General features: G+C 44.3%; 1 protein-coding gene across 5 annotated transcripts in view; it reads right to left on the bottom strand.

Annotated features, from left to right (window-relative positions):
* Positions 1-7,526: 7,526 nt before the first annotated feature.
* Positions 7,527-22,045, bottom strand: part of LOC135368070 (ecotropic viral integration site 5 ortholog-like) — a 176,687-nt gene continuing 162,168 nt past the window's right edge. For 4 of the 5 annotated variants that reach the window (XM_064601146.1, XM_064601148.1, XM_064601147.1 and 1 more), the window contains one exon: positions 7,527-9,984. In XM_064601146.1, the coding sequence (XP_064457216.1) occupies positions 9,739-9,984 (246 nt within the window). In that variant the 3' untranslated portion in view covers positions 7,527-9,738. Of the gene's footprint in view, positions 9,985-20,875; positions 20,995-22,045 lie in introns of all 5 variants that reach the window. The other variant, XM_064601145.1, reaches the window with a different exon arrangement.

The raw sequence follows: 22,045 nt of genomic DNA, 5'->3' as shown, positions 1-22,045 counted from the left end.
TTTTGGAACCATCATTACTTTTCGAGGTTAACTATTGGAGGTACATAACCATGACCAATCACCGACAGCTTTTGTGCATTATATAAGCACAGATATTCTGGAGGTCCTTTCTCGAAAATTATGTGTTATGGACTCATTCATCACAACACCTTTGTATTCGTGAGCCTTTTGTTTATATCCAGACAATAAAGGCTATTACGTAGTTCCACAAGGATTACTTTTTTCATAGAAGTGTGCACTCTCAATATCCTGCTCAACTAGTTGCCCAGGTCACATGAGAACATAGGTGAGCACCGCCACACAAGGAAAAACACTCCTTGCTACATTCCACATGCTGACTCCACTAATATATCTCAGGTGTCGTAGTGCAATAGCGTTGAATTGCGCAGGAATAAAGGGCAATGCGCACAGAAACTTTGAAGCTCCCTTGCTCCCATTGCACCGTGCTTAAAGTTGAAAATTAGATCAACTGCAGTTACTGCATATACCACCTTCCAGATTAATGTAACTAAACGCAGGCTAGAGACTGAGAAATAGACGGTATTGACAATTATAATAGGAGTCAGCTGGTACATGCAACATCAAAATGGAAATGCGGTTCTGCCATACTGTAGCATGAACGCATGGACAAATTGTACATGGCCACATGACAGTTGTCAGCTACTTAATAGAAAGATAGGTTGCGTTAACATGTGTACAGATTTGTCCAGTCAGCGCAGCCGTTTATATCCACACTGAGCACACGAGCACGTGGAAGAACATGCATCCATGTTAACAGTAGCTATCATGCTTTTACGTTATTGACAGCTGCCGTATGACCGCATAGCTGTGCTAATGTGTTCAGTGTGAATATAGGGCAAAACAAAATAAGGTGTCCCTTTTGTGTCTCCTGAAGCTCAAGTCTTTTCTTTCAAACAAAAATGTATGCATGTTGTTCTGCATCATTTGTGAGTAGGACTGTTAAAAATTACTCGACAACACTGCAGCTTTACACTGGTGTCATCACCAATATGATGCACCAATATCCTTCCAATATGCAAATGTGTAGTACATCACTGTACCTTCAATTATGTTACAACTTGTTCTCCTTGCACCGGCTCAGGTGTATCTAAGTATGCACGGTTTTTGCTGTACGACATGTCCTGTACATTGGTAGTCTCATTTCACACCATTTCTCCTCTGCCTTGACTTGCATTCCACCCCTAGCTGTGCAGAAGTGACGGGAGGATGAACAGAATATGGGCATACTACGGTCAGGTGCATTGTGGCTAAGGTGCACCTGATTTCAAGTTGCATCCTTTTCTTTGTATGAGCTTATTTGCATTGTGTCCATTTTTCCACTGCAGACTTCCTCTTAAGTTATGATATAGATCAATACAGAAAGCGACCAGACCATGACCAGTGCTGCTGCTTGCTGTGGCACTGAGATTTCATGCTCTAGGTGTGCCTTGCCGTGATATTCCACTGTGTTGTTTCTCAAGAAATTGCACAATCTCTCAGTACAAAGGTGTACAGTCAGACTGCATAACCATACAGTGCAGAAATGCAGCCTGTGCAACAATTTTTCATAGCGTTATCATCTGCGCAAAGAAAATTAGTCAAAGCAGGCCTCAAAGACGGACGATACAAACATGTATGCCTCAAGCGTCCAGTTTAGTTACTTATTATCGTCTGTATCTCAGGTGTCTGCAATCTAGTAAGGCATGGGAAACTGGGAATAGTCTAAGAACTATTGCATGACTGGAAAACTAAAAAATGTCAAAGTGGTGAAGAGCTGCTGAGGTAAAAATTCACTAAATAAGTTTACACAATTGTACAGTATTATCTTTCTCGTGGCATCACACAGGCCTCTTATATCATTTCATAGTCAAAGTTGAGTGATCTGTGTCAGAGTGAAGTGATAACTGTAACGGCATCACTACGGAAATTCTTTCCGAACAAGAAGCCTAAGTATAAAAAAACCTGAATAAGGAGTGATTTCAAAGATCGAAGTGCATGATGCGGTCGTCCGTGTCGTCGTTCTTCTGTCCGCGTCTTTTTGTTGTCTACACGTCATGAATTTGTACCAACTACCCTGCCTTCATATGCTTGTTTAGTGCATGATATGCTGTTTGCAGCCGTATTATAGCATGGCATGAGCTGTGGGAAGTTTTTAGGCATTGGTGGTGGTTTGGCATGTAATGGTGCGAAGATAATGCTAGTGAAATTGCTTACAATGCGAGTATGGAGTCGAGAGAGAACTTTTAGATAGGAAATAGAGAATAGATAGGATAGATAGATAAGAAAAATAGACAAGTCCCCAACCAGGTGTGTAAAAGTGTTTCGGTAAAAATATATGGCTTTGAACAAATAGGCACAATGCAATTATTGATCAAAATACAGCACGCGCTTGTTTATAGGTGATGTTGCAGCCGAGGTAGCACAAAAAGTTGCAGCAACGTTGCCTGAATCTGTCCGACGTGAGAGCAACGTTCCCAACGAAAGAATGACGTTATTGCAACGTTCTGCTGGAAACGTTACATGTTCAACAAAAAAGATACATTGCTGGTACGTTGCTTTAGAAACGTTACGTTGTCAGCATAACGAAACAACACCGCTACCTTGCATCAGAAACGTTGGCTAAATATTCCCTCAGAACATTCCTGTTACGTTTCACAGAGCTCACATTGCAACCTTTTAAAATGGAGGAATTGGCCTATTATGTATTATTGAGAATGGGATTTCGAATTGGGATTTATTGGGATCCAACACGTTGCAGAGCCACCAATACAATAAGTGAGACGCCAACGGGTGTAATGGCGACCAATAGTACATCATATTCTCAAATTAATTTATAATATCATTGAGAAGAACGCCGTATGTCAGTGGAGCAAACTACTTTGAGGAACTCGTTCAATTCTAGTGAAATTCCAGAATACACATGGCATCGCAAAGTATTGCAAGTGAAAACTAAACGTAAATCTGAAATTAAAATTTATTCTGAGTTAAGCAGGCCGTTGGCCGATGTTGTCAACCACTGGCCGATGACGCTCTCCAAGTCTGAACTCCGGACAGCGCGCGTTGTAACACAACACGTTTCTGTGCCACACCACATAGTGGCTCGTCCGCGTTGGAAATAGTTCGTGTTATTTCAAATGTCTGTGAACATATATGCTCAAGGATACGCGTGCCGTGCTAATTTCGTATTACGCCTCTTACTTTAAGCTATTGTTTCTGCATTTCGTACAGCATTCCATGGCACGTAAGTGCAGCGTTCGACAGTCGTCAACGGTCAGTTTGGTGAACTACAGGTCATTTGACCATTCTGGCTTAGGCTGTGATCAACGCTCCCTTCTAGCCGTTCACGCGGCTTTGGTGAGGGCGACTGTGCTTTACAGCCTTCCAGTCTTGCACAGGGCTTCTACAACATCGTTAAATACCCTTCGGACCCTGTTCGCCAGAAGCCTTCGTCGCTGCCTTGGAGTTCCAAGAATGGCTGAAACACGGCAAGCACTAGCTGAAGCTGGTGAACTCCCGGTGGAGGTCTTCCGTGAGCCGGAAATGGCTCGACACTTCCTACGTTTGCGTGCGCACGTTCCCCGTCACCCTCTCAGGAAAATTCGATACCGTCCTGAAAGTGATTTCCATCGCGTAGCGCAGAGGATACGCCAGGCTCTCTCTGGCTTCGCACCTAAGGACGTCACACCGCCGAACGCTCCCTGGTCTCTGCCTGCGCCACCCACCTTCGCACGTCTTCCTGACCTCCAGGGCCGCAGATATCAGGTTCCCCCTCAAGTCCTTTGAGCCCATTTTTATGCTATCGTAGCCACGAAGTTTTCTACCTCTACCGCCGCCTGCGCCCATGGCGCATCTCGAAATGGCAAGTCCGCGTCGGCATTCGTCATCCCATCCGAGGGCGTAGTTGAAGGACGTCGCCTTTGGATCACACCTCATCCACAGCTGCGGAACTCTATGCCATACTTGCAGCACATCGTTCACTTCACCCCACGGAATTGGGTGGTCTTCACTGACTCAACATCTGCGCTGCAAGCAATTGAAAATTATTGCATACGAGGCTCCTCCGCACCGTTGGTTATGGATGTGTTAATGGCTTACAAACTTGTCTACGAAGCAGGGCACAGGCTCGTTCTCAAATGGGTTCCAGCCCATTGCGGTGTCGAAGGCAATGAACAGGCTGACAGCGCCGCCGAAGCAGCTCTCTCGTCTCGGAAAGAGATGCGTATTGTACTGCTGAGAGGAGATCGTCAGTCCGTACTTCGACGCCTCGTGGCTCCTGCTACCCGCCAACGGACCGCTGATATTCTACCCCTCGCCATGCTGGGCAGAGTTGATTCAGCGCTCGCTTTCCGCATGCCTGCACATATCTCTCGTCACGATGCCGCATTAGTTCATCGAATGCGCCTCGACGTGGCTTTCACAGCACTGTGGCGTTACCGCTTGAGACAAGTTGCCTCTCCCCACAGCAGCCACTGCGGTGCTGTTGAAGATCTAGAGCACATTCGTCTCCAATGCCAACACTACCAACCTTCCCGAGCCGTACTCTCCGCATCTCTCACAAAATTGCTTGGTCCCTGGCCGCATCCAGCACACCAACACTCTGCCCTCAAGGCTCTCTTCACCTTTCTGGACACCACAGGACTTCGATCCTTATTGTGAAGGGGCTCATTATTTCATTCCCCGCTTCCACCTCCAGCAATGGGGTAGAGTATCGCCCCCCGCGATGAAACTCCCCAGCCATCATCCCGTAATAAAGTTGTTCTTGTTGTTTTTAAGCGACCCTTGACCTTCGTGAAGGAATACGGCTTTTGTAAATAGCGGTGTTTCTGTTTCGCTGTGTCTACCAACGTCATAGTGATGCGTCTTCCGTAGAGGTCTACGAATAATAATTGGGTGTTTACGTCGCGAGACAACTGAGATCGTAGAGGTCTACTGTCCGGATTGGTGTATGCGTTGCCGAGAAGAATAATCTCTTACTTCTGCTTGGAATGTAAACACGTGCCAAAAAGGCACGATCGAGATTTAACGTCCCTCGCGGGAGACGGTGTGTCTGAGCAGCTTGTACACTTCCACCAAGTTGCCACACACCTCGGCCTTGCCCCGACCCGCCATCCGCTCCTTGCAGTAGAGTCCTTGAAAGATTAAAGTCACTGAAAAGGTTAGCCAGCTTTTGAGGCTTTGTATGTATTTGCCCTTTCTATGTTGTTCCAGCCTCAGAACATCAGTTCTCTCATGTGCGACAGGCTTGTCAGGCATGACTCTATAGCCACGCAAACCTCGCCGGAATAGAGTCGAATAATCCCAATTTCTCCCGTGGGTTTGGCATTTTCACGGTTGCGGGTTTTACGGTTTTTTCTTTTCTTTCTCTCTTTTTCTATATATCTTTTTTTTCTTTTTTGCGGAGGGTTTTATTTTTGCTGGTTTCTGACGGATGGGTTGATGTTCTCTCTTGATGCGTTCTTTGTGGAATTCAAGGGTGAGGTGGAATTGCGGTGCTACACGGCAGGGATTTCCCTACCCTCCCTGTATTTTTGCAACACCCCCCCCCCCCCCTGAAATTTCTCAGGTGACCCCACCCAGCTCGGCTCTGGTAGAGAGTCCGGCGCAGCGAATTACATCCTGTACTGTCAAACTTGGGCTGTAGGACCACAGTCATGCAGATGATCGTACCATGCATATGTCAAAAATCATTTGAAAGTGGCTCCTCAATGCATATATTGCGCGCATATACGAGCAAAAATTCGCACGGGCACGCAAACTCAATGTGGATCTTCAAGAACCATTTGCGATTTGATTATGCATCTTAATGTTGAAATGCCGTTCATAATGAATATGTATTGTACTGTAATGTACTGTGTTCTAACTTACTAACATGTTCAAATAAAATGGGAAAGCTGTGCAGAGATGTCACCGCCATTGTGCCACGATTCTTTCCATTTCTAAGAAAAATTCATTAAGTGGAACCTTCATCAAGCATACCCCCCTTGAAAGCTCGGCACCCCCCCCCCCCCCCAGCAGTGAATTTCTGGGGAAATCACTGCTACATGGTCATCCCTATAGGAAGGGTCCATAGTAAATAGTAGAGAGTTTTAGCCATGACCATCTCTATCATACTACTATTATAGAGATGGTCGTGGTTCTAGCATACCGTACGCTGTTGCCTTTGCGTACGTAAGAGATAGCGTCTTGGTTCTGTGCAATGCGCAAAGCCCTGCTTATGTATTGCGTGTGCGAAAAACCACCAACGCTGTCCCTTACGTGCGCAAAGGCGACAGCGTACGTTATACTAAAGCTCACTATTGGGTGTGCAGCAAAATACGCGGAAGAAATCCACCCCTCTCATTACAGGGCTTTCTAAACGACAATCTAAAAAGATCTTACGTGATATTAAGTTAAAGGGGTCGTTACGTCTACTGTTCAATAAAAGAAGGTCTCAAGATTGCTGTGCAGTTCTGCATTTTCAAAATTTCATTTTCGTGTCGAACGTTTCTGCAGAGTGTACTACGTATTAAAGTTGTGCAAGGAGCTCTCACAGACATGATTTCGTTGATGCGAGACAGCCACCACGCCAACGAAACGCCAGCCCTGTAGCCATGACAATTTTAATCAGAATTTATTACCACCTGTGCGGTTTGTGAATAGTTTATGCAAACCCAACCAAGCTAATGACCAACGTAGCTGTGACCCACCCCCTCTCTGCTTTAACTCTACTTATCCCCTCCTCCCCGTAACCATAATACCATAACCGTTCAACCACAACATGATTCAACAAACCGGCAACTACTGAGATTACATGCCTGCGGAAATAGAATTTCGCGAAAGTCGGCGATTTTGGCATAGTTCCAAGCCAGCACACGTAGCGACAATGCACCGGGACATCTTCAGCACTAGTCCAGTGATGAGGTCCTTGACCCTTTGAGAGCGCTACTTTGTCCAGGAAGTTCATGGGCCAGAAACAGTGTCATACCAACAATCAGCAACTTTAGCTATTTCTAAGGCCACGTAGAACAGGAACAGCCGCAACGCAGTCAGATCGCATAGTCAAGCAAGCGAGGATACGCACCCTTCACTACCCAACATTTTGCACAGCGCCGGTAGGGGACATACGACGCTGGCTCCACCTGCGTGGTGCAAGGAGCGGATCTTGGGATCTGCAGGCGGACATACTACTGAAGAAGACCCCGAGGGCGGCTGAATTATCTCAAAGGCTGGCACATGTTGAAAATGCTCATTTCTACTATATCTTGTATAGACGATGTGCCACCACCAGCATGACCATGTGGACACACCACCCACTTGTTCGTGGAAACCTCAAGGCCCCGCTGAAGACTGGGAAGATATGCACTGGGTTAGAGTACCACCATGGGCTGTGCAGCCTGAGGTAACGTCGAGTAAACAAATGTGCACTTGATCGCAGAGGTATTCTGGAGTACGTTGAAAAGCACTTTCAAAAGCAGTTTTCAAATAAAGACAGAATGCAGGTTCTCTCTTTGAGTTTGATGTGTTAGTTCGCATCCAAACAAAAGCAATTCAGCAAAAATTCACTTTATTATTTTGCAAAACTGAACAAGGTTCATTCCGGACAGAGCATACTGTACACCAATTACTCTATATGCACAACACGGGAAGTAGACATAACAGGGACTGCTAGGTGCTGCTGCTAACTACCAACAAACAACGGGTCCACTCTCTACAAGGAGCTATGTCTTCAATTCAACATCACCGAGTGTATTGTGCAATGTCATTCTACTCAAGTGTGCAGCGAGGGTGGTTTTCTTTTTCCTAATAATGGTGCTAACTGCTTCACTCGTATAAACAACACACATCCTAGCTAAAGTCGACCGCACTTGCACACACTTTAGCAAAAGGGTCTTGAAAACTACTCTCCCAATCTAGACTATACAACTTCGGAGCTCAACTTTGATAACCATGGTATGTGTTGCAACTGCAGCATTTGTAGCCATAATAAATAAATGTTAATTTCTGTACACAACCGATAATCATACCTTAATATAAAGCATCAAAATATAAGTATTGCAAATAAATCGCATATGCAGAAGGGTATCTATAAAAATAAGCGCAGTAAAAATTAGGTACAACGAGTACTGCACCAATAATATGGAGCGGCAGCCTTCTCTTAAAATATTGCAACAATAAAAGTTAAGTAGAAATACAAAATTGTTGAAAACGTCGACTCATTTTTTTCTTCTACAGCCACGCAATATAGTTAATCAAAATATCAGGATAGACGAATACTATAACGTAGTATCACAAGGCAAGACAAAAACCAAGAATATTGCATGTTATGTTCACAGCTATGAAATTTTACAAAAAGAAACACGTTATTAAACTTTGTACAAACAACATATTGAACAAAACACGCAGTGAGTAATATTTGTACATGAACATATCCTCTACTGTAATCCAAGACTTAAAACGGAATGCTCATAAGACGAAAATATTTCTCTGCTCCAAAGTAGAATTAACACTGATTTACTGAATGCCATTTACTAAGTTAAAGGATTCTGCCTTTTTAAAGATACAGAGGAGCAAAAGTTATGTAGAACATGGGAAAAAAGCACAGTTAAGAAAGGCATGATGAGAATAGGCATGCATCAGATCCATCCACAAACTGTAATTAAGCAAATTTGCCCCCAGTGAACACACATGGAACTGTGAACTTTGTTGTGACATATCATATGATGCATTACATGCGTACGAAGGATGGCCTAACGTTTCCCCTCTAGTATATCTCCGTTCCACGCTCCCACTACCATTCTGTTTTTGGACTAGCAGCAAAACGAGATTGCACAAGGGTGATTATACTAACCCTCTATTAGATTACAAAAGATTTTTTTCTGTTCCTTCAATCAGCAGAAAAGTTCTTGCACTACACCGCAAGGACGGCCACAGACAAAACAATGGAATATGACCTCTTCCTTTGACCTCTGTACAGCAGTTCCATGTACTTGCACAGACATTAATGGTGGATATCCTGCTGGTCAATACAAATGTAAGCTCTCAATTCTGAAGCACATCCTTTCCTTGTTCTCCAGTGGTTTTCTGTTTTCCACATTCTCTCACTATGTAACGCACCAACATTCTGGAGTAGATGTGCTTTTGAAATGTTGAAAACTTTGGAACAAAAGCAGCAAAAACAAGGCTAGGAAAGCAAAGATTACAATTTCGCCCTAATTATGTTGAAAATATTGTGCGCACTTGATCGCAATAGGTTTGTCACCTCAACGAAGAGCACCAGGAGGGAAAAAAACAGTAACATGCGCTTCTTTCGACTGTGTATGTCGTGTGCCATGCAAAATGGTTGATCAAATTGGGTGCGGTTGATTGATGGTTTGGTGTACTGGAAGAATTAAGGGCGGTAAGAAACAGCTCTCCATATTCCTAAACCATGGCCTGCTTGTATCAAAATCAGAACAAGAAAGCTGCATGTGACGCATCGAGCAATTGATATTTATGTACGCATTACAGTGTGAGTGCACTCAGTGATGCGCACAATCGCGTTAAATTCCGGCAATTTTTTCAATAAGGTACCAGCCTCAGCAGCTATATAGCGTAAGAACAGCGAATAAAACTGCGCAACATATACAATGCTCAGCACTAAAGGGAGTATTTCCACTCGTTCTTCACAAAACTGTGCCAGTCGCGCGCAAATCAGAGACACCCTCTGAAGAACTGAATCGAGAGTCCACATCACAGACATTTTCCATCTCGCTTTCCGTATCAAGCCTCCCCATTGGAAACCTTGGCCTTGTTCGGAGCAGAGTACTCAAAGCCCAGTTGCAGGATGTGCTCAGAGAGGTTGTCTTCGGGCAGACTTCCGCTGCGGCTCATCATGCCGTGGGTGAACGCCAATGGAGGAGAGTAAGCACTGGGGGAAGTGGGTGACGAAGGGGAGCCATCTTGTTGCAGCTTGGACAGGGCTAAGGCTGAATTGAGGCGCTTGTTTATTATTCGTAGCTGCATGACCTGTTCGTGGCAACGAGAAAAGTGTTTGCATCAGTTACAATGGACCCTGCATGTGCACTGAGCCATGTGGATGACACATTCTCAAGTAACAGAGACCTCACTGAGCGGTGCCGTGTATTTATCTGCCTACGGGTTGCTATCTTCGCATTCTTCTCAAAATCTCCAGACAAGCTCGGAAAATTTCCATACTTTCTGAGTTGCAGAACTGAATAAGCTTATGCGGTACTCAAAATCGAAGCCTTCGAGAGAGCCAAGTATTCTGAAGCATTTGTAATTATTGTTTTTTAATACTCACGGGTATTACCTGCAGCCTCAAAAGCGTTCATGATGGATGAAATATGGGGTACTGTTGGTCATAATTCTTTTTTTTTTAATTGAGATGCCAAACAAGATGCACTGCATTTGGACAAATAAGGGTTTACACATCTAAAGGATGTCTACATTATGAGCAGCATCCTACCTCCAACATTTGGAAAAACTTTCGTTTTCTTATTTCCAAAGAACACTTTCTTGAGGCTAGTTTCATCAAATTTCAAACAAGCAAGTAACCTTAGAGTATCTAATTCAATTGAAAAAAATTTATTCAATAGGCTTTGGTCAATGAGGAAAACAAAAAAAAAAGGAAAAACACCGTTACACCTTTGGGGACAAAGCCGTTCGCGAGAGAGAGACAGAGAAATTATTGTTGAACACCGCGGCAGGCGATTTCGCAGATTTCCCTGTAGCCAACGGCGCATTGCAGGATACCACAAGCTTTACTATGTAACATACACCTGGTGGGTAACCACTTGGCTACTTGGTCTTGCTACAGCACCAGGAGGTATTTTTTTCAACAATTGTAAAACTCACTACACATCGCGAAAGCATCTGTTCTTTTAGTGTTCCTCCTACATCACCGATTCATTGCAGAAATGTGAGACACACTGATGTCTTCGCCATTCAAAGCCCTTTACAGAGCTATCAATTTCCTTCGCCTTGTGCGCACGGAGATGTGATTGTTTTGTCAATTTTCGTATACACGTGCCTCAAAATTAGCGTACTTTGGACGCTCGTAGCGTGAGGGCGCCACTAAAACTATGCCACCTGTTTTTATACTTTTTAGGACAATCTTTGCACAATATCTGGAATAAAAATTGGCATCTGGTCTTGATCACAGCCGACGCAGCAATGTTTCAATCGAATGCCGGTGTGCGCGCTCAATCGTCTGATCTTCTGCCTCCTTCCGGTTCGTCGTAGTAGGTCACCTCTCAAAGGTGCCTAGCATGTTTCAATTGAAACAGAACAAGTGAGAACATTTATGAAGGGGGGGGGGGGGGGGGGGCACATGGCATGCTTATTTACGGATGACGGATACGTATACCGTAAATGGTGCTTCAGAGAAATGAGCCAAAGTTTAAAAATAGAATGGTTCATCGCACACCAAAAAGACTAACTGCATAGTGTTACCAGCGGTGTGAGGATACTCAAACCATTTTTATTTTGTAATTAGTTAATTAGTGACATTCATTAGTCAGTTTTTTTTAATTATAAGGATTAGAGATAAAATGTCAATGATAAAGTTGTAGTGGGCGATACAGTAACACAAAATCCTTTTCTTGCAACTTTGTACAGCTCCCGTCAACCTTAATAACAACTCTTGAAAAAATTCGGTCTCATTTCCGTGCGCGATAACAGCCACCCTTAAGGCACTGGGGGAAAGTTGAGTGAACAAAATACTTGCGTTAAACTAACAGAATAATTTAATTCGATTAAGATTTCCTCGTGGCTCCAAGGGTTGCTGTAATTGCGCTTGGGAACGAGACCATATTTTTTCCAGTGTTATTATTAAGGTTGACGGGAGTTGTACCTCTAATGGATTCCTTTTTTCCCGGCTCCAAAGACTAACTTTCGGGTTTGCAAAAACCCGAAGCGGAACCTGTCGCAGACGCTCGAGGATTCAATGCAAAGCCAAAATGTCAATGAGAGCTGTGGCTATAGTCTTCGTTCAGTAACAGGACGCTCCAGAGCGCTGTGATCCGGCGCTCCCCGCGTGTCCGCGACAGGTTCCACATCGATTTTTCGCAAACCCCAAAGTTAGTCTTTGGAGCCAGGGAAAAAAGGATCCACTAGAGGTAAAAAGTTGCAATCAACAGGTTTCGTGTTGTTGTATCGCCCGGTGCAACTTTCTCATTGACATTCTGGCTCTCATCCTCATAATTAAAGAACCGACTAACTAACTAATGAATTACAAAAGAAATTCTTTGAGTGTCCTCAGGCCACTGGTAACGTATGCAGCCCATCTTTTTGGTGTGCAATGAACCATTCTATTTTTAAACTTTGGCCCAGTTTTCCTGAAACATATTGTATACATCTATGTGCACTCTCTTGAAGGCAACCTCTCCATGTTCTGTCCTCCATCTCACATACATAACAAGTTTCACAGTTTCAGTCCTTTTTCTGCACAGGGTCAGTCAAGGTAGCAGTGATTGCGTCAGTTGTTTTGCTGCGCAGGTTGTATATTGTTGCAGCATGCTTTACGACACCGACTCCATCGAAGGCATTCTTGCCATGACATGAGGACCAAAACAAACCAGGGGACCGAATTAACCAGACGAAATTGCATTGAAAACGTTTGGTCCTCACAAAAATCGTCCATAGTTCGAGATGTCCATATTGTGTTGTCCTACAAAATATCGAAGACTGGTGCCATAATTTTAGCGGCGCTCATGTTACAAGTGTCCAAAGTACGCTAACTGCGCGACAGGTCTTTCCGAAAATTGACAAAAAATCATATTTCTGTGCGCACAAAAGAAAGGAAATTGACGTCACTGAACGTCACTGACGTCACTGATTGGCTTTTAATGATGAGGACACTGCTGGGTCTCTCGCATTCCTGCGATGAACCGGTCATGTAAGAGAAACACTAACAAAAAGGCCACTTTCACAATCTGTCACGAGTTGTACAATTTTTCAAGAAATAACTGCCTCTGCTATAGCAGAACCAAGTGTCCAAGTAGAGTTACCCACCAAACTTGTTCGAAATTCAGTGTAACTAGCCTGAAGAAAGTTTTCCTTGGAAACAAGTAAAAAAAAATCCAAATGCTGGAGCAAGGATGCGACTCATAATGCGCACATTTCCAATGTGTAAGCATGTATCCCTCATTTATTCAAATGCGGTGCATCTTATTTAACAACTCGATAAAAAAAAGTTATGATCAGCACTGGGTGATTTTTTTTTAATCATTGACTAAGGCTATCGAATACATTTATTTTTATCAAATCCTAAGGTTTCTTACTTGTTACAAATTTGGTGGAATTAGCCTTCAGATAAATTTTTTCATAGATGTTAATGGCCCTGTATAAAGACTTTTCTCATTTCGAGCTCAATCTGATGTTGGACGGAACATATACAGGATGTCACAACTGAGATGATTTTCCATTCTGCCCAATTAATTATGCAATAATATAAGAGCCGCTACCAAGAATAATTAGCTAACTTTTAAAATGCTGGTTTTAGGGACAGGGTGTTCAATATTATGCACATACCATATTTTTCGGTTTATAAGTCGCGGCTTTTTTCTGAATATTTTGATGATGCGTCTTATACAAAGGAGTGACTTATATGCGATTTTTTGCTGAGTGTCGCCACTATTGCCAATGTCTTCTCGCACAATCTTCCACCCACGATAGTGGCTTCTGCTTCCGGCATGGTAAGCCAAAACGCCACTTTACTTCTCATCACAGCGCCGGCCGGTACTAGGAGTAAGCCGGGTGTTTGGGGCACTCCGCCGTTACTGAAAAGTCAGTTTGAGACTGGCGGAAGTCCGCGACCATGCTGCTGATGAAGTCACCCATGAAAGGCAACCGCAGAAAAAAGGTGCGTGCCCGTAACCATTCCTAGCGGCACGACAAAAATGCTGCAACCATTGGACATATCTGTCACTCACAGCTTTAAAGCTGTTCTGAGACATTTGTGGGAGTCATGGGTGACTGAAGGTGGACAGTTTCATCGAAACGGGATGCACGAGACACGCATCGTTTGCGAAGTAGCGAAATGAGTGAGTGAAGGGTATAGCTAAGTTTCGGTGAAGGCAGTGTCTAGAGAACCGCTGCGGCGGTATCCTTCTCATTCGTTGTTCAGATTGGCTACGGATGCCAGGCTTGAGCGTATGCGCAATGTTGTGGCTGCCGGACTTGTCTCCGCTAGTCTGTCGCTGTCGCGCAGTACTGGTCCCTTCCTCTATTTTTTTCTTTCTTTTTTTCTTTCTCTTTGTTTTTGCCCCCAGCGGGTGGAGAAGTATGTGACATAACAGAACGCTACTGCCATGCTGTCATGTGCGTTTTCGCACGCACGCGAAAAAGGCACGACATTGCAATTTTTTAGGCTGCGTGGTTGGGGGTGAACCGGGGAGTTTTGTGAGATTTGTGTGCAGAGTGTTTGGGTGAGGGAGAGGGCCGGGAAAATTCCTGGGTGTTTGCTCAAACAAAACACTTGCCACAGGTCTGCACAATATAATGGGAGTGCTGAACAAAGATAGTCTGACTAAAGATTACAATAGGCTAGTCACACATGGACATACTATTAGCTGTGCAGCTTGTCAAAAAAAAAAAAAGAAAAGGAAAGAAAGAAGAGGATGGGTGCTTTACTGGTAGAATGCCTATAATGAGGAAGTTGCTAAAGTTGCTTCTAATAAGTATCTGAGTTACAGCTACAGTATCCCCAGCGGAAAAAATACACTTCCAAAAATGGCTCAGTACTTTTACAATTACTTTTTTCTTGTCCACGAGGACACTTGGGGTACTGAGGAATAAATAAATAAACGAATCCAGAATTTTCTAAATCCGAATCCAAGGAAGGTTCTGCAAATCCACGAATCTTACGAATTTAGAATCTTTCAAATCCTTTATTTAAAAATTAAAAAATGGTTTAAAGCCAGGGGAATAACACTTCCTGAATAATGTTTTGAAGCAGAATTTCGCGTCTTTGTTTAATGAGAAACAAATTAAATAGTAGTTCACTTTCAGGAGCAAACGTACCCATATACTTCTTCCTAAATGTAATTTATTTAACATGTTCATCGACTACAGGAAATACACAAACACTCAAGTCCGAATTCTTTCCAAGAGACTAAGAAACAATCAAACGCATAACCATGTTACTTTAGACTTCTAATGAGAGTTTGTGCATGAACTCTTTCAGTCCAGAGCAATGTAAACAAACAAACAAGAAAACACCCACTGGCCAATGAGGCTTTCGACGGACACTGGAGGCACCTATTTTAAAAAGAAACAAACAAATGTGGTTGGTGGATTCGAAGTATTCTATTCGCCGTTTTGGGCACTGGGATTTGGATTCCAGAATTTTGAATCCCTGCCTAGGATTTGAAAATTCGCGGATTCGGTTGGCCCACCCCTAAAATAAATTTATTCGGTTGATTTAGTGAGTTTAGTTGCTGTACGACTGATAAACCAGACTATACCTTGGGTTACGTAATGTGATGATCAGCAATCAAGTCAGGCTGGCAAGCCAAATTATGTCACCTGTTGATGACTGTTGTCACTCATAATTTTGAATCAGAAAATATAGTTTGAAAACGAGCAAAAGTTATTGAGAAAAGTAACTTGACTTGTGGCAAGTGTTGTGCATGTGTGCAACCACCCAGGAATTTCTCAGGGAATTTCTCAGGGAATTTCTCCCCTCACTCTGCACACAAATCTCGCAAAAACCCCAAACCATCACGCCACCCAAAAATTTTGCAACATGCCTGTTTAGCGTGAAGGTGAAAACGCATGACAACACAGCAGTTCTGTTGTTGTCACCTTCCCTCCCACCTAGGGCGGGATTTATGGGGGGTGAAGGGGTCCAAATGTCCTGACCCCCTCAATTTTAGTCATTTCATAAAGTTTCAATTGACCTCGGTAGCGTAACAGCATGCTGTCCAAGACAAGACCCCTCCCCTCCACTCGGAGAAATCCTGGATCAGTCTCCGTGCCCACCCAACAGGGGCAGCAGAGGTTCTCAAGTTCACAAGCTAGGGGCAAAAACGAAGAAAAGGAAGCAAACAAACGAAAGAAGCAAAAAAAAAAACAGAGGAAGAGACCAGTACTGCTCGACGACGGCAGCGGACTGGCGATGGGTGAATGGAGGACAAGTCCGGCAGCCGCGTCATTCCACATGCGCACAACCCCGGTGGTTCCGTAGCCCCTCCAAGCCACGAATGAGAGGGAGGCAACCGCGGCAGTTCCCTAGGCACTGCCTTCCGGGCATACAATTCCAGCAGGATTTACAAGGGCAGGGTTGATCACTTGTGATGACAATTTGGACATAGTATAATACTGTATTATGTATAACAATTACGGTAATAAACAAACACATTCATAACTTTTTGAAAAGCCTAGGATGTACACAACATTTATTTCACAATTAACAGCGCTGTTGTATGAAACTATAGATGTGTTACTGACCATTTGGCTTGAATAACATTTTCTCAAAAATTCAATTTTGGAGACAGTGGTGGATCCGGGGCAGGGGGGGGATTTGGACATTAGATTTCCTCTCTCCCCTCCCCACACTATGTGCTCTGACAAAGAAACTGCCCCCCCCCTCCTCCTCCAAACCGAGGGTCTGGATCCGCCCCTAGTCCGTGCGCTGAAGCAAAAAACGTCTTGTGGCATTCCCTTTTAAGACTAGCCAGGGTTGAGGGCAACTGTCCCTCCTGAGCAGACTCCTGGGAGGGGGGGCAAAAACTTCCCGCGTACCAGACGTAGAAGCCGGCCTCGGTGCGTACATTACCCTTGGACGTAAAGCTAGAAGCACTTCCGATTGTTTATTGTGTTTCCCGGGAATTTTATGACCGAAGAGGGTACACTGACTAATCCCCAGAGGAGTAGGTGTTCAAAGAACGGATGACCTAAAACGTGTGGTGTGCTGACCCGCCTGACCGGATTATCACCGTGCTTATAGGGCATACAAGGTGAACCCACATGTCAACACCCCAGAAGTATTACTGGAGCATTATCATACTTGTAATACGAGTTTTTGCATATTATAATACATAATACAGATACTGTTCTGAAACCTATATTAGGTATAATACATCATACAAATCCCAAATGTATTAAGAGTAATATGTACATGCCTAGCCCTCATTAGTATTAATGTACTCATACCCAATGCGACCATATTCCTCCGACTCCAAGGCAGGATGTGGGGGCCTCAGCAAAGCAAATACCGTACATTTCACTTTGCCAATTCCCACTGCTCTTATATTTCCCCGTATTTTAAGTGGTGTTCTTTTTTGGTTTATTTATTGTTTGTGCAGTAACCTTTGAAGTGTGTCTAGCTGAACATTAACGAGGCAGATGTAACAGGTGTGCGCAAATCTTGGGCACGAGTCTGTATTCTTGAGCCAGATTGTATTTTGTCTTTTGCATTTCGTTTGCAGCTTGGAGGTTAACAGCCATACAGTTTGCAATTTTCGTACTGCTGAGCGCGCATATTAAACACATTGACCAGAATGCATTCTGTTTACTGTGTCCTCACACTTGTACGGATAAGAGCTAAAAATCGTGCCCGAACTTGTTGAATCGCTGAACTTCCTATTCATCGTTATCGTCAACATCGCAATGGTTGATCACTGTATCAAGATAATTCGCCTCCCACTGAGGCAGCTTGATAAGCAATATCCACAAAGTACCGTCATAGGGATGGCTTATTAGCGAATGCATCATAATGTTCCATTGGCTTAATAGTGGAAAGATGGGAGCCAGGAGAGGGCAATGTGAGAGTAGAAAACTCTTTTTCTGCCACATCTTTTTTCCCATTAGGGGATCGTTCCAACCACAAATGGGACAAAACACCATCCCCAAATAGGCTGGTGGGACCACGACCACAAAAGCGGGATTGTCCCACCTAAAATAGGGACATCTGGTCCCATTACTCACACACTATTACAGAACTGAGGGCAACAAGAGAATGCTCCTCGCATCCCAGCATACACAAAGTCTTACACAACATTTACGCAAGACCAATGCCATGTGTGTGTCTCGCTTAAAAATACTGCGACTGTGCAGGCTGGGTCATAAAGACATCATTATGCCAAATAACTAAACCTCTCAGTGCATTAGCAAAGTGCAATAGGGGCAGGTAACAACAACCACAGCAAGTTTAGCATGCTTAGAGCGAAAGCAAAAATTACCCCTAATGCAATGCTTCCGCAAATACTTGGGCAGGTTGCAAATACGAATACAGCATATAATGGCATATACAGAGGACTAAAGAGCAGTGGCATAGCCAGAAAAAGTATTTCAGGAGAGGTCCTATGGGGACTTTACATGGGGGTGGAAGATTCCCCATCCCCTCTCCCAAATGCACTATAAAGGTGAAATTTTGGAAGTTTGAACCCCCAAAATCCCCCTCTGGCTACGCCACTGCTAAAAAGCGTTAATAACTGGGCTAGTTTGTCAAACGCTTCCATAAATGCGCTAGAAACCTGGACTGCGATATCGTTGACTGCCATGCTTTGATTGCGAATTAAATGTGCGGTTTGTCAGTCAGCGCTTTGCCGTCTGTCCGTTCGCGTTTAATTTTAGCGCTTTTATCGAAAAGTGTACAGAGGGTCTGACTTTTTCGAGGGAAGTCATTCACTTCATAAACACTATAATCAGTTTGGCCCAATTTCATTTACTATACAAAATTTTTTCCTGGCTCACCCATTCACTTTCAACTGTTGCGCACCAGAAAGGCAGAAAGCCACCGTAGCCTGGACGCTGTAGGTATATGTGCAACATACCGTATTTACTTGCACGATTAATGCGCTCGTTATAGCCAGAGAGGCAGCATCATAGAGGGACGAAGTCAGTTAAGCGCGGAAAGTATGTTCAGGCTGTAAGACACTGGCCTCTGCCGTACAGTACATGCCAGCCGTGCCTCAGGTATCGGGGCGTACGAAATGCGTGCGAAGAAAATGACAAACAAACACAGATACACGGACGGCATCTACTGGCTTACTGATGAGATAACGACAAACCTGGCATGCCAATATCGCCCAATTCAACCCCGTTTTACTGTTCTTGAAACAAAAGCCCATTTTGGAGAACATAAAATCCGAGAACATGAGGTGTAACCTTGTTCCGAGTAAACCTGCATGCCCCGCATCTTGTCACGCGCAGGACAGTTCCAAGATTTCAAAGGTCACGTTGGGAGCGTGGTAACCATGCTAGCAAATATGGTATCACAACAAATCCTATTACTGCTGTTCAGCACTACAACTTGCAGAACTGAACTTGTGCATGACTCTTGGAGATATGCGTATGTCTGGCACAATCTAGTGCCACACTGACCGAAGGCTTCATTTTATTTGAGCTTTATAGCACTCAGATACATAAGCAGTGGTAAACTTGACCCTAGTCATGTTCAACCTGAGAACGGCAGTTCTTTCGTGATGTAAAGCTACAAATTTCTGACATTTTTATGTAACATCGTTCCTCAGCAGACTACCGTATTTTCTGGTGTATAGCACCCACATTATAAATAGGGAGTGACTTTTTTGCGTTATATGCCTTTCTCAGATTCGGGGGGGTAAAAATCGGGCACTATTTTTAAATCTGTAATTCGGGAAGAAATCGGGTTATAATTGTGCCTTCGGGTGTTATCGGGTGTTTTTTGTTTCTCCTCTTGTCTGCTAAGTCATTTCCTTTTATTTTCTTTTTTTTGGGTGACCTACCAGCGCTAATACCCGAAGGCATAGACAGTGCTGACACACATGGGTACATTTCTGGGAACGTAAGTGACCCATTCTTTCATGTGCTACACGTGGCGACCTTTGTCTGTCTCCAGTGGAAGCGTCACTTGAGGATTTCATAGTGACTGGAATTCGGGGAGAAATCGGGTTTAACCCGAATTGGTCGGAGGTCAGTTCGGGGGAGAATAACCGGCCGGAATCAGGTTTATCCCGAAAAAGTCACTGCCTAATTATAAAGAGTGTTCCCAAGGGGCAGTGCACATTATACACTGATGCATAGAATACGTTACAGTTTCTCCTGAAAGAGATGTCGCATGACCTCTAGCCTCAAGCCTTGGTCCACCCGCTGAACATTGGCATATATCATTTAAGTGTCATGTTAGGTGAAAAAAGGGGGAATGAATGATAAGACGTCAAGCACGAGTACACGTAGAGTGCACAGAGGCGACAGGCTCGCTAAAATTCTCATTTCAGGACACTAGCACTGTTGAGAAGATATCTGACAGCGGCAAGGAAACCAGTACGACACCGACTTTGTCGGATCCGAGTTCAACGGCTTCAACTAAACACTGCGTCCATGGTAGATGTAAACTGTAATAAGAAACACTCAAACACCGCACACAAGCTTTGATTGCCGTGGACGCCAACAATGATGTGAAATTTAAAGTTTCCTGTCGCTCTGCCAGCGTTTTTTCACGTCCCGCTTATTTCCACGGGTGCGTGTGATACACCACAAAATACGGTATATGTATGTGTCCATATCTCCTTGCACGTCAGAAAATGCCACTTAAAAGGCAGTTATGGTACCACGTGACACAGCTGCTTGTGGGAAGGCCTTCACACCGCTGCATCCTTCTTCACAGTCGTTTTCTTTTTTAAGGCATTAACTATGACAATCTGACGTGAGCGTTTGACCCTCTGTATATGCCATTACAATATATTCCATCAGCAAGAACAGCCTGAATCAGGAGGAAATAAGGCCAGAGCCATGCAAATGTAAAGCCGACAGGTACCGCACGCAAACGGATCAGCACAAGACAGCAACATGCAAAAAAAAAAAGAAGAGCAGCAAAAGAGAAAGAGACACGTGAAAAAAAAAAAAAAAAGCAAGGTACTACAAAACACAGAACAGAAGGCAGCGTGCCACCAGAGCAAAGTGTGTTGTTCACCTTAGCCCAAGAAGCTAGAGTCGTTCAAATCCCAAGCCAGAGTCCCATCCCATTGGAGTGAGAGGCGACGGGTGCAACAAACTTGGCAAGATCGGGGAAGGCAGTTCTAACCGAAACTTCTGCAAAAGGGCGGGTTAGCAGGAAGGTTATCAAACGTTTGCAAGATGCTCCACCACAGTGGTACGTTAAACGGGCTGCATCCTGCTTGTTGGGTAGCAACAGAACCGAGGGTAACACATGAAAGCCGCCACAGTAGACGAGAGAGGCTGGCACGAGAGGCCGACGCACGTGCCGAGCGGGCTGACACGAGTCGCCCGTTGGCCTCCGTGCCACGTGCGGAGCCAATCGAGTACGTAGCTCACCTTGGTACTGTCATTCAAGCGACTACAGAATTTGGTCGTACTGTTTCTTTTTCAGCTCCTCAACTCTGATGGGGAACAAGAAGCATCACGTCACGTGATAGCCCACAGCCTGGGCCTCCATGTATTACACCAGGCTTTGAGGTTCTTAGGAAAAAGCTGTGCCACACTTTGTTCACTTACCTGCCACACTGGCACTTTCTACATGGCCCAAAATGCTGTCACGAAGACCACAAACTGCTACGAGAAACAGTTGTAGTGTACCTCCTTTCACACTAGTAACTCAGTGTTGCAGCTTCTCCCCAACGCAGTTTGAAGTGTCATGCGCACCGTTCTTGTGCAACCTGTTCACTGCACCCTCGAGTAAACTTTAAACCTGCCCTTATATCAAATGTCCCGTAGAGCCACTAGATACGATGTCACTTTGCGGAAGCCTCTGCAGTGTTGAGATGGCTCTAGGCAAAGATGAAGATCACCCGTACTACACGGACGATGCAGGGTGGACTTTGGTCGAGAGATACACCCTTCCTTGTCGCGGGAGCAATCTCAACGCAAAGGAAACGAACCCCATAACCGTGTCATCGGGGCACAGGACCCTCCAGAGCGGAGCTTTTCAGATAATTCCAAATTCCTCGAACCAATGTATGTTTAGAATATTTTTGGTTAAATCCTAAAAAACCCGCTACCATGTGACCCGCTACCTCTGACGTGTGATCAGGACAAGATATCTGTCGCAAGATATCTGTCGCAAGATATTCTGACGTTTGTCCCGTTGTATGTCTCGGCGTCGGAACAATTACTTTCCAGGACC

Source organism: Ornithodoros turicata, chromosome 9 (genome assembly GCF_037126465.1).
Source record: "Ornithodoros turicata isolate Travis chromosome 9, ASM3712646v1, whole genome shotgun sequence".
In the NCBI taxonomy this organism is placed as follows: Eukaryota; Metazoa; Arthropoda; class Arachnida; order Ixodida; family Argasidae; genus Ornithodoros; species Ornithodoros turicata.
The sequence above is the reverse complement of the archived record's forward strand: the minus strand, read 5'-3'. Positions and strand labels throughout refer to the sequence as shown.